Source organism: Nannospalax galili, unplaced genomic scaffold, assembly GCF_000622305.1.
Source record: "Nannospalax galili isolate Female #2095 unplaced genomic scaffold, S.galili_v1.0 scaffold513, whole genome shotgun sequence".
Lineage (NCBI taxonomy): Eukaryota > Metazoa > Chordata > Mammalia > Rodentia > Spalacidae > Nannospalax > Nannospalax galili.
In genome coordinates this window covers 1,937,712-1,950,891 of record NW_008334861.1, presented here as the reverse complement: position 1 = coordinate 1,950,891, position 13,180 = coordinate 1,937,712, and the positions used below count along the sequence as shown (strand labels likewise).

Genomic DNA, 13,180 nt, shown 5'->3' with positions numbered 1-13,180 from the left:
CTTTGCTCCAGATTCAGGTATGTGTAAAATAAATGAATGAAATTCTTCAAACTTGGGTTGCTTCTTGACACCAGTTTTTAATTTCAATGCTGATTCCATTTCCTCTCATTTGTCAAATTATCATATTGGTTGTTTAGAAGGATAGTTAGGATTCAAGATCTTATTTTTCTATTTTGCTTAAAAACTTGGTCTTTGGTTATCCTATCAGTTTTCTTATAATTGTAGTTGTTTATGCTATCTCTACATGTGTAGACAAATGCAGAAACAGGAGAAAGATTGAGACACAAAGAAAAATTAGAGAGATGGAAATGAAAAGAATATGGAATGAGGACAGATGTGGAGAGATGGAGAAATACCAAACATGGGAAAAATCAACTTTCTTTATATACTGGATTAATTTATGGAGATTTTTTAATCCTCTTGTATATTTCACAATCCTAGAAAATAGATAAGTTGAGAATGTTTTACATTATATCTTCAAATATTTTACGCTTAACATAGAGCCAGTAGTCTGAAGAGCCAAAGCAGGGGAAAAATGTACAAACCACTTCATAAATGCAAACAAACAAAGAAACATAAAACCAGAGAGAGGTAACAATAAGAGGTAAGGATGAAGGGAATTATCCACTCTAGGAAAACGCGTTCAGTTATACAAAGCATTAATTTTCTAAGCTGTTCGGCAATTCTGGTATAGCTAATAGATACCTAATTTATAAATACATATTATCCTATTTAATTACCTTTGAATATTTAACATACAACACAGGCGGCACTTAACAAGCTTAACAATAGGAAGAGAGAAGCTGGAAAAATCTTCTAATCTCAGTAAAGCTTTAGTTCTCACTTTGACAGAAAGAATATGGATATAGAAAATGCTGGGGATGTAGTTGAAAAACACCTATTCAGTTAATTGATACAATTAATTTGCTAAGCTTTCTGAAACTGCACTTGTAATTTCTACCAGTAGAAACTATCTATTATGCTATGCTGTGTTCCCTCCCTCCTTCTCTGTATTGATGCCTCTGTCTGTGACCATCAGTGAATGTGCTAAAGAGGCTGCTCATTGTCCCCTTGACTTTTTCTGCTGAACCCAGATAATCCGAAAACTAAAGCGAAAATAGAAGTCTCTTCACCCAGTGTTATGCAAAGGTCATGCTCCTTACTGGAAACTAAAGCGCAGCGGGAGGAGGGAGGGAAGGAGAGGAAAAGGGAAATAACAGATAGGAGATTGAAGAAAATATATTCAGTAATTTAAAAAATGTTTGATTTGATAAGCATTTGGAAAGTACATTTACATTGCCTTTCAGATTTACAGAACATAACTGTGAATGATATTAACATTTTTAATTTTAATTTTTATGTTTATGTGTATTATGCGTACATGTATGTAAGCTCACCACATGCGTACAGTCCCCAGGGAGGACAGAAGAGGGTGTTGAATCCCCTGGAACTGGAGTTATGAACAGCTACCACGTGGGTACGGGGAACCAAACCCAGGTCTTCTTCAACAGCAGCCAGTGCTCTTAACTACTGAGCCATATCTCCAGCATCCAAATTATATTAAATAATATATTACATATCAATATATCAGTTATATTATATATCAAATATTTCACATGAATGAGGGATAGGATTGAGAAGTAAGGGCTCAGGAATATGAGACTAAGATGTGTAGGGGGAAAAAATTGGTCAAGTTAACCAAAGTCCAAGAAGAAGAAAAGGAAAGAACAAGGGAGGGAGGGAGAGAGAGAGAATGTCAATCATTTTGCAGATAATTTGGGATTAGGCACCAAGAGCTATATGGCATATATATGCTATATAGTGCCAACCTTGTATCGCCAAATGTCCTGCAATGTATTTCCATCCATTGGAGACTTGAACCTAGTCTACCAAGACTCTCATCATTGAAAGAGGCTGACTCTCCCCCTCCTAACAGTCATCAGTTGCCAATAGTTCCTCAGATTGGATTGCAGTTTCTCATCTACCTCCCCACATCTATAGTGGGATTTTGTCTTGGTCGAGCTTACATGGCACTTGTGCATGCAGTCACCATTGCTGTGAGTTCATATGAATAACCAGCCACCTGGAAAACTGGTTTCCTTATGGTCATCCATCACCTCTGACCCTTACAATCTTTTTGCCCTCTCTTCCACAATGATCCCTGAGCCTTGACAAAAGTTTGATGTAAGTGTCCTATTTGGTGGTAAGCACTCTGTAGCCTCTTATTCTGTGCACATTGGCCACTTGCGGGTCTCTGTGTTTATAGTCATTTGCTGCATAGCGAAGCTTCTCCATTGACAGTTGAGAGATGCATTAATCTGTGGCTATAACAGTAAATCATTAGTAATCAGTTTAATACTATATCCATTTACCAGAATAATAGTATTAGGCACTCGCCTAAGGTCTGTGACTTGTCTACTCATAGGTTCCTAGGCCTGTTATCAGTGTCAGGTATGGGCTCCATTTTATGAGGCAGATCTTAAATCCAATTAGAAAGTGATTGATTGCGTGGATAATATTCATGCCAGTATTGACCAGAGGGCATATCTTACCAGGCTAGTTGTTGTTGAAGCACACAAGATTCACAGCTGGGTAAGCTTGATGATTACTTTTCTCCTCTGGTAGCATGGATAGAACTTTCCAGCACTATGAAAGCCAGCCAGTAGAGATGAAAGTTTGAAATCAGCACCAGCTTGATTTCTCCTTGTTTGTATTCTACTGAGTATTCTCTATAGAGATGGTTTAGTGGACATAAATTCCTTAAATGTTTTTATCTGGAAAATTTTTCTTTTTTCTTTTTGATCACAACTGACAGTTTTGTTGTGTATAGTAGTCTGGGCTGAAAATTCTTTCATGATCTGTAGGACATGGGTCCAAGCCCTTCTGGATTTCATAGTTTCCATTGAACAGTCAGACATTATTCTGATGGGCCGGACTGTATATGTGATTTGATGTTTGTTCTGTACATTTAGTGTTTTGACTATTATATGACATGAGGAGTTTCTTTCCTGTTACTGTGTACTTGGTGTTTTCTATGCCTCTTGTACTTTTATAGGTATTTCTTTTCCTAGATTTGGGAAGTTTTCTTCTACGATATTACTAAAAATATTTTCTATGCCCTTGACATGAGTTTCTTCTATTCCTATGACTCATAGGTTTGGTCTTCGTACAGTGTCCCAGAGGTCTTGCATATTCTGTTCCCGGGTTGGCTTCGAGATCTGATATTCTCTGTTCCATTTCCTCCACTTCCTTTTTGCTTCTCTCCTCTAAGATTTTTGTTTCAGTTCCTGAGATTTTCATTTCAAGATTTATTTCAGTCTGGCTTTTCTTCAGAGATTCTTTTATTAAATTCTAATTTCACGTTTGAATTATTTTAGTTATTTCATCCAACTGTTAGTGCTTTCATAATATCCATTCAGTCTTTTATTCATATCCTCTTTGAGTTTCTTAAACATAATTGTAATTGCTATTTTGAAATCATTGTCTTTTTCATCTGCTTGCCAGTCTCAGAAAACATTATGGTGGGGTGTTAATTTCTGGTATACACAGCTTATCTTCATTATGCATGTTGTTTGTGTTTCTTCAATGAGATCTAAGCATCTAGACTTGTGTCAGTGGTGGTGTTTCTTGGTGTGGATAAATGATCTCATCTTTGTGGAATGATAATTCTTATGTTTGTTTATTGTTTCCCCACCTTGTCAGTGTGGTCCAGCTGAGTAGTGCTTGCTATCACAATTTGTGGTCAATTTATGTTGTTATACAAATTGGGTGCAAGAAGTGGTCTCGGTTCAGTTAGGTATAGGTATAGCTTTTGACTTAAGGGCCTAGGATTGATTTCTCACAATCTTGGAGGGGCAGGGTAGACTGGGTAGATGCTAGGTGAACAGGTTGGCTGATAGGCTAGGCTGGGAGAGCGCAGAGGTCGTAGTGTGCAAGGATCCTAATTACCTGATCATGCTTGAGAGGTGAGATGGTGGGACACAGTGATGTGTGGGAAAGGAAACTCACCATTGAAGGTCTGGGAGAGCTGGCAGGTGTGGGGCCACACAAGGATCCTATCCACTTGAGCAGGCCTAAGAGCTGAGATGGGGCATGCAGAACTTTGGGAAAGGGAACTACTGCAGGTCTGGCAGAGTTGTCAGGTCTGTGAGAGCTGGCAGGTTGGTGACATGTGAGGGTCCCAGTGATCTAAGTAGACCTGAGAGCTGAAATAGTGGGGGTATGGGGAAGTGTGTGAAAGGGAACTCACCATGGTAAGTCTGGTAGAGCTGGCCATTCTGGAAGTATGCTAGGGTCCTAGCCACCCAAGCAGGTCTGAGAGCTCAAAACTACTAGTCTTTGAGACAGTAATCTGTTGGAAGAAACAGTTTATAAGAGAATAATGAATACAGAAAGTAAAGCCCCAAATTTGTACGTTAGATCAAAATGACTATTAGATCCCCAAGAAGTGATGTTGAATAATTGGCTCAAATTTGTAGATCTAGACATAAGTGGGTAACCCTAAAGCAAAATGTGATGGTTTAAATAAGAATGTCCCCCATAGGCTCCAAGTATTTGGGCATTTTGTCCCCAGTTGGTACCACTGTTTCGGGAGGTCTTACATGGTGTGGGTATGCTGGAGGAACTGTGTCCCTAGGGGTGAACTTAGCGAGTTCTTAAGCCTTGTCGGATCTCCAGTCACTCTCCTTGTCCTGTGCCTGCTTGAAGATGTGAGTGCTTAGCTTCTGCTCCTACTCCAGTCACCTCTGCCACCATGCCTCCCCACCATAATGGACTCTTGCCCTTTTGGAACAGTAAGCTAAATGAACTCTTCCTTGTATAAGTTCGCTTGGGCATGGTGTTTCTATCACAGGAACAAAAAAATAACTAATACACAAAGTATCACTAATCATGTGGCTTAAAATAAAGTTCTTGTCTCTCAGTTCTGGAGGTTAGAAGTCTAAAATAAAAATATGGCCAAGATTATGTGTACAGACTCAGAATCTGTCCCTTGCCAATTCATGGATTCTAGGGGTAGGCAGCAATCTTGAGAGCCGCTTGGCTTGCAATGTTTCACCCTATTTTCTGCCTCTGCCTTTCAGTGTGTCTCTTTTCTTCATATAAGAATATTGGCCATGTTAGATCCCGGAGCCCACCATGCTTGAGTATGGCCTCATGGTAACTATATATGGAATAAGTCTATTTCCAAATAAGGTTATATTCTGAAGCAATGTAGGTTAAGAATTCACAATATCTTTGGGGGAGATAAAATTCCATGTATAGCAAGTAGGAAGCTTAAGAGTTTAAGATATTAAAGACATGCCAAGTGAGTGAGAATAAAAAATAAAAAAGACAAGTATAGAATCTAGGTTCTTTATATCCCCCACTGTTCAGAAATTTAAGAGAAACATCAGTGGAGATTGGGTGGGGGGGTGATCAAAGATGTAGAAAGAAAACCAGAAAAGCATTTTTTTCTGTGAAGAGTGTGACTCCAGGAAAATGAAGGGTTCACCTCTGTCACATGCTAGTGAAAGATCCAGAAGTATGAGAATTGCCTATTGGCAGTTGGTAAGAATTATCACAGCCAAAAGTTTACCACCCGTCAGTAAGTATGCACTTTTACTTTGGGAGTGTGGTGATACAGGTTGGCCAACATTCTCCTATGTGAACATTAATTTTTTTGTATTTGCTTTTGTGTATGTTGCCTGCTTGTCTGTATGTGTACCATGAGTGTGTGGGTTCAGAGAGAGGCCAAAAACAGGGTGTCAGATCCGCAGAGGCTGAAATTACAGACAGTGAGCTGCCCAATGTGTTTGCTGAGAGCCAAATACAGGTTTTCTGCCAGTGCTGTTCATGCTTTTAACTAGTGATTCATCTCTCTAGCCACTATGAGAACCTTTGGTTCTAATCAAATAACACCTTTAAAATAACAAGGCATAGAGGTAAAGAAGAGTAAAATGGCTTCAACCTATCTGAACATAAATTTTGGCACCAGTATTTATGACCTGGATAATTGTGTGCAAGTCATTTAATGCCTTGCCTTATTTTCTTGATTTATAAAATGAGGATCACAAGAGTACTTGCCCCATAGTGTCATTACAAAGATTAAATATTTTAATTAAACTAAAGTACTAGATGAGTGCTTATCTCACAACAAATGCTTTAAAAGACATCACTATTTTTTATTATTATTTAAATGGAAACATGGTTTGAATGAACTTCTCTTTGCAAATTGTTCTAGTATATTTTTAGCATATTTTTTCACACCAAAATGATTATCATTATTAAGAATACCAAGGATTTTGAAGGTGCTGGATGTCTTATTTTGAATGTAAGACTTAGGATCTTGGTGAACAGAATTGGTGCCCAAGTTGCTTTAACATGCTTATGTGACTACATACTGCCTAATTTTTTCTCTGTCCAGGAGAATATGTCGTGATGACAACCCACTTTCATCTGAAGAGAAAAATTGGCTACTTTGTGATTCAGACTTACTTGCCATGTATCATGACTGTCATTCTGTCACAAGTGTCTTTCTGGCTTAACAGAGAATCTGTGCCTGCACGCACGGTCTTTGGTAAGTGTTGCATTATGGAGAATGGAGTACAGAGGTTTGCTAAGAAGTGTGTCATTCACAGTCAGAGTAGAAGTAAGGAGGTGGAAGACCCATTGCTGGAGATACAGAACAGTATCCAAGCCCAGTAGAATCAATGGACTCATCAGGTTCTGGGATTTCAAGCAACTGAGTTCTTAAAAAAGTGTAGCTATATGAATGGTGAGGTAGTAAGTTTACTCAAATATTTCCTGTCTCATTTTGCCCCAGGAATCAGGAAGGAACTGTATCTTCAGTGAAAAGTACAGGAATTTAGTGCCCAAGCTAGAAAATATAAAGAGTTGAAAACAGAGAAGTGAGCAGAGGCTTTTTAAGGAAGCACTATTTGTATGCAGATGTGACTTTGCTGCTTCTGCTCCAGCCTTTTTGAAAGCCTGAATTCACTGATATTCAGTGAGGCCACACATATCTTAAATTGTTCCTCAAACAGTACATATAATCTGAGAAATTTGCTTCAATATGAGGTTACTGATCTCTACAAAGGAGTTTTCATACCATTAACACTTTTTCCCTTAGAGACTTAAAGCATACAAAACATTTTCTGCCTGTTTTTCCTATAACAAAATTTTCAGAAAACAAAAGGTAATGCTTCCAGGCTATTGAACTACCCTTGGGGAAAAGGAAATGTGCAGCACATGCTTAGACATGCTGTGTGCCCATAGAAAAGGCATTTTCATCAACATCTTGAAGCTGTACAGTATTGTTAAATCAATAGTAAATGATGTTTCAGAAAGAAGTATCACATTGGGTCAGGTCCAGTAGGAGACAGCAGTGGAGAAATAGAAGTTACAAAACAAGAAGATAGATATAACAGCATGGATATCAAGAGTAACTGGCAGGAAATAATCATGTGGGCTGAAAGCCTACTGGGAATTTATGTAAGATGAAGATAAAATTCTCTCTTAGTTATGGTGATGTACTTGGACCTTACTGATCTTGAAGAGAACAGTTTTAATAAAATGAAAGGGACAGAAGTTATTTGGGTGTGGGTTAAAGGTACCCATTTTAGAACTATAACAAAAATGCTATGAGAATCCAAGAAAAGCTAATAAAATTTCTAACTTAGCATTCAAGCTCATAAAACATAAAAGGAAAAATTTAGAGGCCTAGATGAAATAAACACCTGAAACTGGATTGTTCATCATAAAAACTGCTATTGTAACATGAATGGATGGATTACTGTCTTTGGTAAACAATAATATAAGTTTTAAAATACTACAAATGTACTGAGCTTGATTAAAGTGAAGGATAATAACTTAGACTGTGGTATACTGAAGAATAGACTTGAGAAATACTTATTTTCAAGTCCCTGAATGCAGAAATGTGATTGTATAAGGTGAAAGTAAATCTCCAGAGTTGATTTACTTGAAGACTTCTAGCCGGGGGGATTATCCTACATTATTGGGCATTTAGCTACAGAGGAATTAGCATTGTGATGAAGGAAGCAGGCCAGATTGAGAGATACTCTGTTATTGGCAATGAAGAAGGAGGAAAATACCCAGTAGCTAAGAAATGCAATTAATATAGCTTCAGAATTTGCAAAAGACAACAGATTATTCTATGGGAGACTTTAGAGGGAGTAGAGTCCTAGTCCACATTGAACTTAACTTGTTAAGACTCTTTTCATACTTATGGAGTCTATATCTGAAGTATAGAGTTGTGAGTTTTTAAATTTTAAACAATTTTTATTTCATGTGTGTATTTTTGTTTGCATGTGTGTAAGTGCAGCACACGTATGCAGTACCTGAAGAATCCAAAAGAGGGCACTAGAGCCCATAGAACTGGGGTTACAGATGGTTGTCAACCAGCAAGCAGGTGGTGGGAACCAAACCCGGGTCCTCTGCAAGAGCAGATGGTGCTTTTAACCGTTCAGACATCTCTCCAGCCCAGATTTGTGTGTTGCTGTTGTTTTTTTTTAAGTCATGAAATTTCTACTAACTTGTTACATAAGCCATAGGAATTAAGACAAAACCATTCCTGTAAATCCAATATCACAGAAATGTTAAATCTCAATGTAAGAGAACATTAGGAAACTACACATGCTGTAAGAAATAAATGATGAAGCATTTTGATTTTGGCTGGGGCTCAGTGTGAAATACAGGATTCCTTGAGAATTTATTTTTTACTTGAAACTTGGCCTCATACTAAACTTAGAATTCTTATTTACAGTAACTGCATGGATGCTAATAACTCCAAGTTGAAATGTTAATTTAAAAACTGATTGCACATTTTTTTATGTAAGAACAAAGAGCCAAGAGTAGACAATATCCTATTGAATAAGAACAGAGAAGAGAGAATTGCCCCACAGGATGTCAAAAATGCTGTAGTAATTAAGACAATGTGTTATTGGCATATAGAAGAAAAACAAATAAACAGTACAGAGTTCTTAAAAATATATGGAAGCTTACAGGCTTCACAGATGGGTAAGGCTGATGATAGAATGCAGTGATATAAAGGGGGAATATGAAGGGTTAAATGGGTGAGAAATGAGTAGGCAGAAGAGGGAGTATGGGGAACTAACAATGAAAGCCTTTTGAAAAAGTCATATGGAAACATTATTGTAGAAGCCTCTTAAAATATGTTCATATACAATATTAAAAGAGTTTAAATATAGGTACCCTATAACAGGATTCAGTGACCCCAATCCACATCACAGACCATCGAATAAAACTCTAACGCCAGGAGTGGTCTTCCTCTTTTGGAGGTGTTGATCAGGCATGTCCCATAAATCCTCAAACAGTATGGCTTATTGTCATTGCTCTTGGTTACCCACAAGAACATGATGGTAAGAACCTGTTGCGGAAGATAATGCATGCCTGAGTCACAAAACAAGGAGAAATCAAGCTGGCATTGACTTTGAAGCTTTAGCTCTAATGGGTAAGTTTCATTGTACTAGAAGGTGCTATGCATGTTACTGGCAGAGAAAGGTAATCATGAACCTAGCTCAGCTGCTTCTAAAGTTGTAATGCACATACTTGCAGTGCATCTCAACAGAACCAAAGTATCATTGTAAAAAAAACAATAAAGCACTAAAAACTGTTATCATTAGAGTCTCCCTGAAGAAAATACTAATCATTATTCTTCAAATGAAAGAGAAACTATCCTAGAAGTAAGGATGAAATTATTTTTAAAGGGCATGAAAATGAGAAATACATAAATGTTTATGTGTGAATGGATGTTAGATACATATAGTAACAGTGACTTACTGTATAAACAATATATTTAAAAGACAATGCTAGACTTTAATGTAATCCATGTAAGCTGAGACGGACTTTCATTATTACATAAAAATATCAATTAATGTTAAATTTTCCTAAATCAAGGTCTTTACTACATCTTCTGTGAATATTAAATGATACAAGTACTTTCAAAGAGAGTTTTGGTAGCGTCATCAAAAGGTAAACATATGCTTACACTCTAATGTTCTAGTTCCAAATATAGGGATTTATGAAGAGAAATGAAACCATTCTCATGAAAGTGCTTAATGCAATTCTTCAGACACTTATTTATGAGTTGAACATTAAAAATAATTTAGATGCCTATTAATAAGTGAATAGATGAACAAATTAGGTTACACTAAAATATCATGGAATCAGTTTGAAATTAAGATAATTACACTGAAGATAGATGAAGCAACGTGAATAACCCTAAAATATGGTGAATGAAGGTAGCCAGACATAAATGTGTACATACAATGTAGTAGTTACATGAAACTGTGTATGTGGTGTGTGTGTGGGGGGGTGGCAATCTAAGTCATAGTGAAAGGCAATAGATCAGTGGTTACCTGAGACCAAGGAGAGAGTGGTATGGACGTAAAAGAGCATATGAGAAAGTGTTGGTTAGGGGTAGAAATTAATGTCAGTTTCACTTATCATATATGCAGTTTCTTAGGACAGACACATCTTAACAAGTGTGTGTACAAGAAGTACTCACTCATAGGAAATGAGAAGTCAACCAGCTCTACCTGAACACTTCAAGAAGGGCTTTTTGGAAGCCCTTGTGAAAGAGAATCACTGTCATGCTGGTTCTCTTTGAAAATGCTGATATTCTCTTTGTCTATCTGTGAAGTATACAGAATGTTTGATCAAGAGCCTTACCAACTCTGACCAACTAAGAGCCCTTCATAAGGTGACAGGTCTAATTAAGCCTTAAAGGCTAAAACTCTAAAAATTTCCTCTGAGCAAAGGCACAGAAACACTCATGGTGCAGTACAGCCGTTAAGAATGTGCTCAGGTAGACAACTGCATTTGCTCATAACCATTACTGAGGCAGCTTGTTTCTCCCAGAAAGCACTCTCTATTCTTGGTATCATATTAGTATTAGTGATCTTTGCGTCTGTGATCAGAGCCCACCAGATTAGAAAGCCAGTTCATTTGTTTATAATTACTACCTTTGTGACTGATCCTTACATAATTTCACATGCTTTTTTTTGCTACTCAGCTTTGGTGCCCAGTTTATGCAAAGGTGCTCCTTTAGGGTCTGTGTTGAATAGCCTTTTCTAGTCTAGATAGCAAATGTAGAAGTAAGAAATTGGAAGGATGAAGACAGGAGAGGAAGCACCAGGGGCTGTGATGCACATGGCTTACACTCTGGGTAGAGTTAATTGAGTCAGCACTTCTTCTGGTTTTTCTTATTCTGTAGCAACTCTTAGATCACCAGAATTTCATTGGGTGCCGTACTAGACCCATGCACATAGTTCCCATCCTCTTCAGCTTTTTAACACTCAGGAAAACATTGTGATAACTTCTCCTTAAGATATGATTGACTTTGGGTATAGAACTGCCTTATGAAGATCCTGGGGTATCTCATGCTCCTAGATGGAGAGAATAGAGGCACAGAGGGATCAAAGGAATTGCCAAGATGGAAAGCAAGTAAATGGCAGCGCCTAGGACTTCACTTCTAACTTATAGTGCTCAATAAGTCTATATAATTACTTCCAATAAAAAATTATGATGACAGTATTGCCAATAATGTGATTAAAATATTACTACAATTGAAAATTACAAACATGATAATTCTATTGTTAATAACAATAAAATAAGTGTAATAATTATAGAGGGTACTGTTTATGGAGTGTGCATTTTACATCTTGTGCTATAGACCTTAATAAATGCCATCACATTCATTTACCCCACAAATTACTGTATCTTTTGGTACCTACTGTCCCCATTTTGCATATGAAAAAACTGGAGCTTGTAAAACTGAGACTCAATAAAACTCAGGCTTACTAAAGTGATAGCCCACTTTAGTGTGGTCATATTACTGCTTCAGATACTAAGATTTCTTTCCAGATTGGTTTAAATATTGCTAGCTACAACACTGTGGTTCAAATGCATGTCTAATATTTGAAATAGTTTTAAAACATTCAGCTTAAAACTGAATTTTTAAAAGAATTTTTAAAAATCCGGAGGCCACCAAACAAGTTATGGTTTCTCAAAAGCTCACAAGACACAGATTTGGAGTACTTTTGATTGGCATAAAGCTCAGTTGAGACCTGGAAGTCAGTGCAGGTCCTGACACACTTTCCACAGTAGTTTGTTGCATTATCAGAAGAGCGTCCACAAGTAGAAACCATACTGAATTCAGAGCCTTGTCATGCGTCATGGACTAAGTTCCAGGCTTGTTAGAAGAGAACTACTGGGACTACCAGGGAGAAAGGTGAGCAAACACAGACCTCCATGTTCTTTCTGGAGTTGAGCAGACTCACAAGAAAGCATAGCCACTTTTTCAGGTTTCTAAAGGCCTATCCTGGAGATGAGGGAGCAGATTTTCCCTTCCTGTTTCTCGCAAAAGGAGCACTGAGACCAGTCAGTGGGCTGATAATTAGAGGAAGCAGATTCAGCTCACAAGTAGGCCTTTCTAATTTAGAAACTCTCTTACAGTGAAATGGGCTCTTTACTCTTCAATAGAAATGTTTATGCAGAGGCCAGGGAACAAGTCTAGAGGTACTGCACTGGAGATTCTATTCTTGAGTTAGTTGGGATGAGGTGGTGACTGGGTAAGTCTATTCAGCTTTGACATTCTTTACAGTTTACTTTGAAATGGGCCATCATTTGAAGCACAGGAAAAGGAGAAAGTTTATTAAGAAAAGTACAACAGACTACTCCAAAGGCAAAACAGCCTATTGAGTGGGGTAAAGTCCTTCCTTTTAAGTGGGAAGCTGGTGACCCCACCATGTCTGCTTCCAGTGTCTTCCGGTCACAACTGGTTCTCATCTTTTCTCTCCTCAGGTGTCACCACAGTTCTCACCATGACCACTTTGAGTATCAGTGCCAGAAACTCCTTACCTAAAGTGGCATACGCGACGGCCATGGACTGGTTCATAGCCGTCTGTTATGCCTTTGTATTTTCTGCACTGATTGAATTTGCCACTGTTAACTACTTCACCAAGCGGAGTTGGGCTTGGGAAGGCAAGAAGGTGCCCGAGGCCCTGGAGATGAAGGTGAGCTGTCACAAAGGAAGAGCTGAGAAACACCTCTCGAGAGAACTGTATTGGGACCAGAAGTGAGCAGCCTGCAGCCTGCAGGAACTCAGCAGGGCTGTGTGCTATTCACTGGGGTCATCAATGCAATTCTCAACTGGAGTGTT

At 38.1% G+C, this 13,180-nt stretch overlaps 1 protein-coding gene across 2 annotated transcripts in view; it reads left to right on the top strand.

Moving 5' to 3' along the window:
• Gabra3 (gamma-aminobutyric acid type A receptor alpha3 subunit) overlaps nucleotides 1-13,180 on the top strand; it is a 225,990-nt gene that overhangs the window by 200,932 nt on the left and 11,878 nt on the right. For both annotated transcript variants that reach the window (XM_008829498.2, XM_029561816.1), the window contains exons 8-9: nucleotides 6,404-6,556; nucleotides 12,823-13,034. In XM_008829498.2, coding sequence (XP_008827720.1) covers nucleotides 6,404-6,556; nucleotides 12,823-13,034 — 365 coding nt within the window. The remainder of the gene's footprint in view (nucleotides 1-6,403; nucleotides 6,557-12,822; nucleotides 13,035-13,180) is intronic.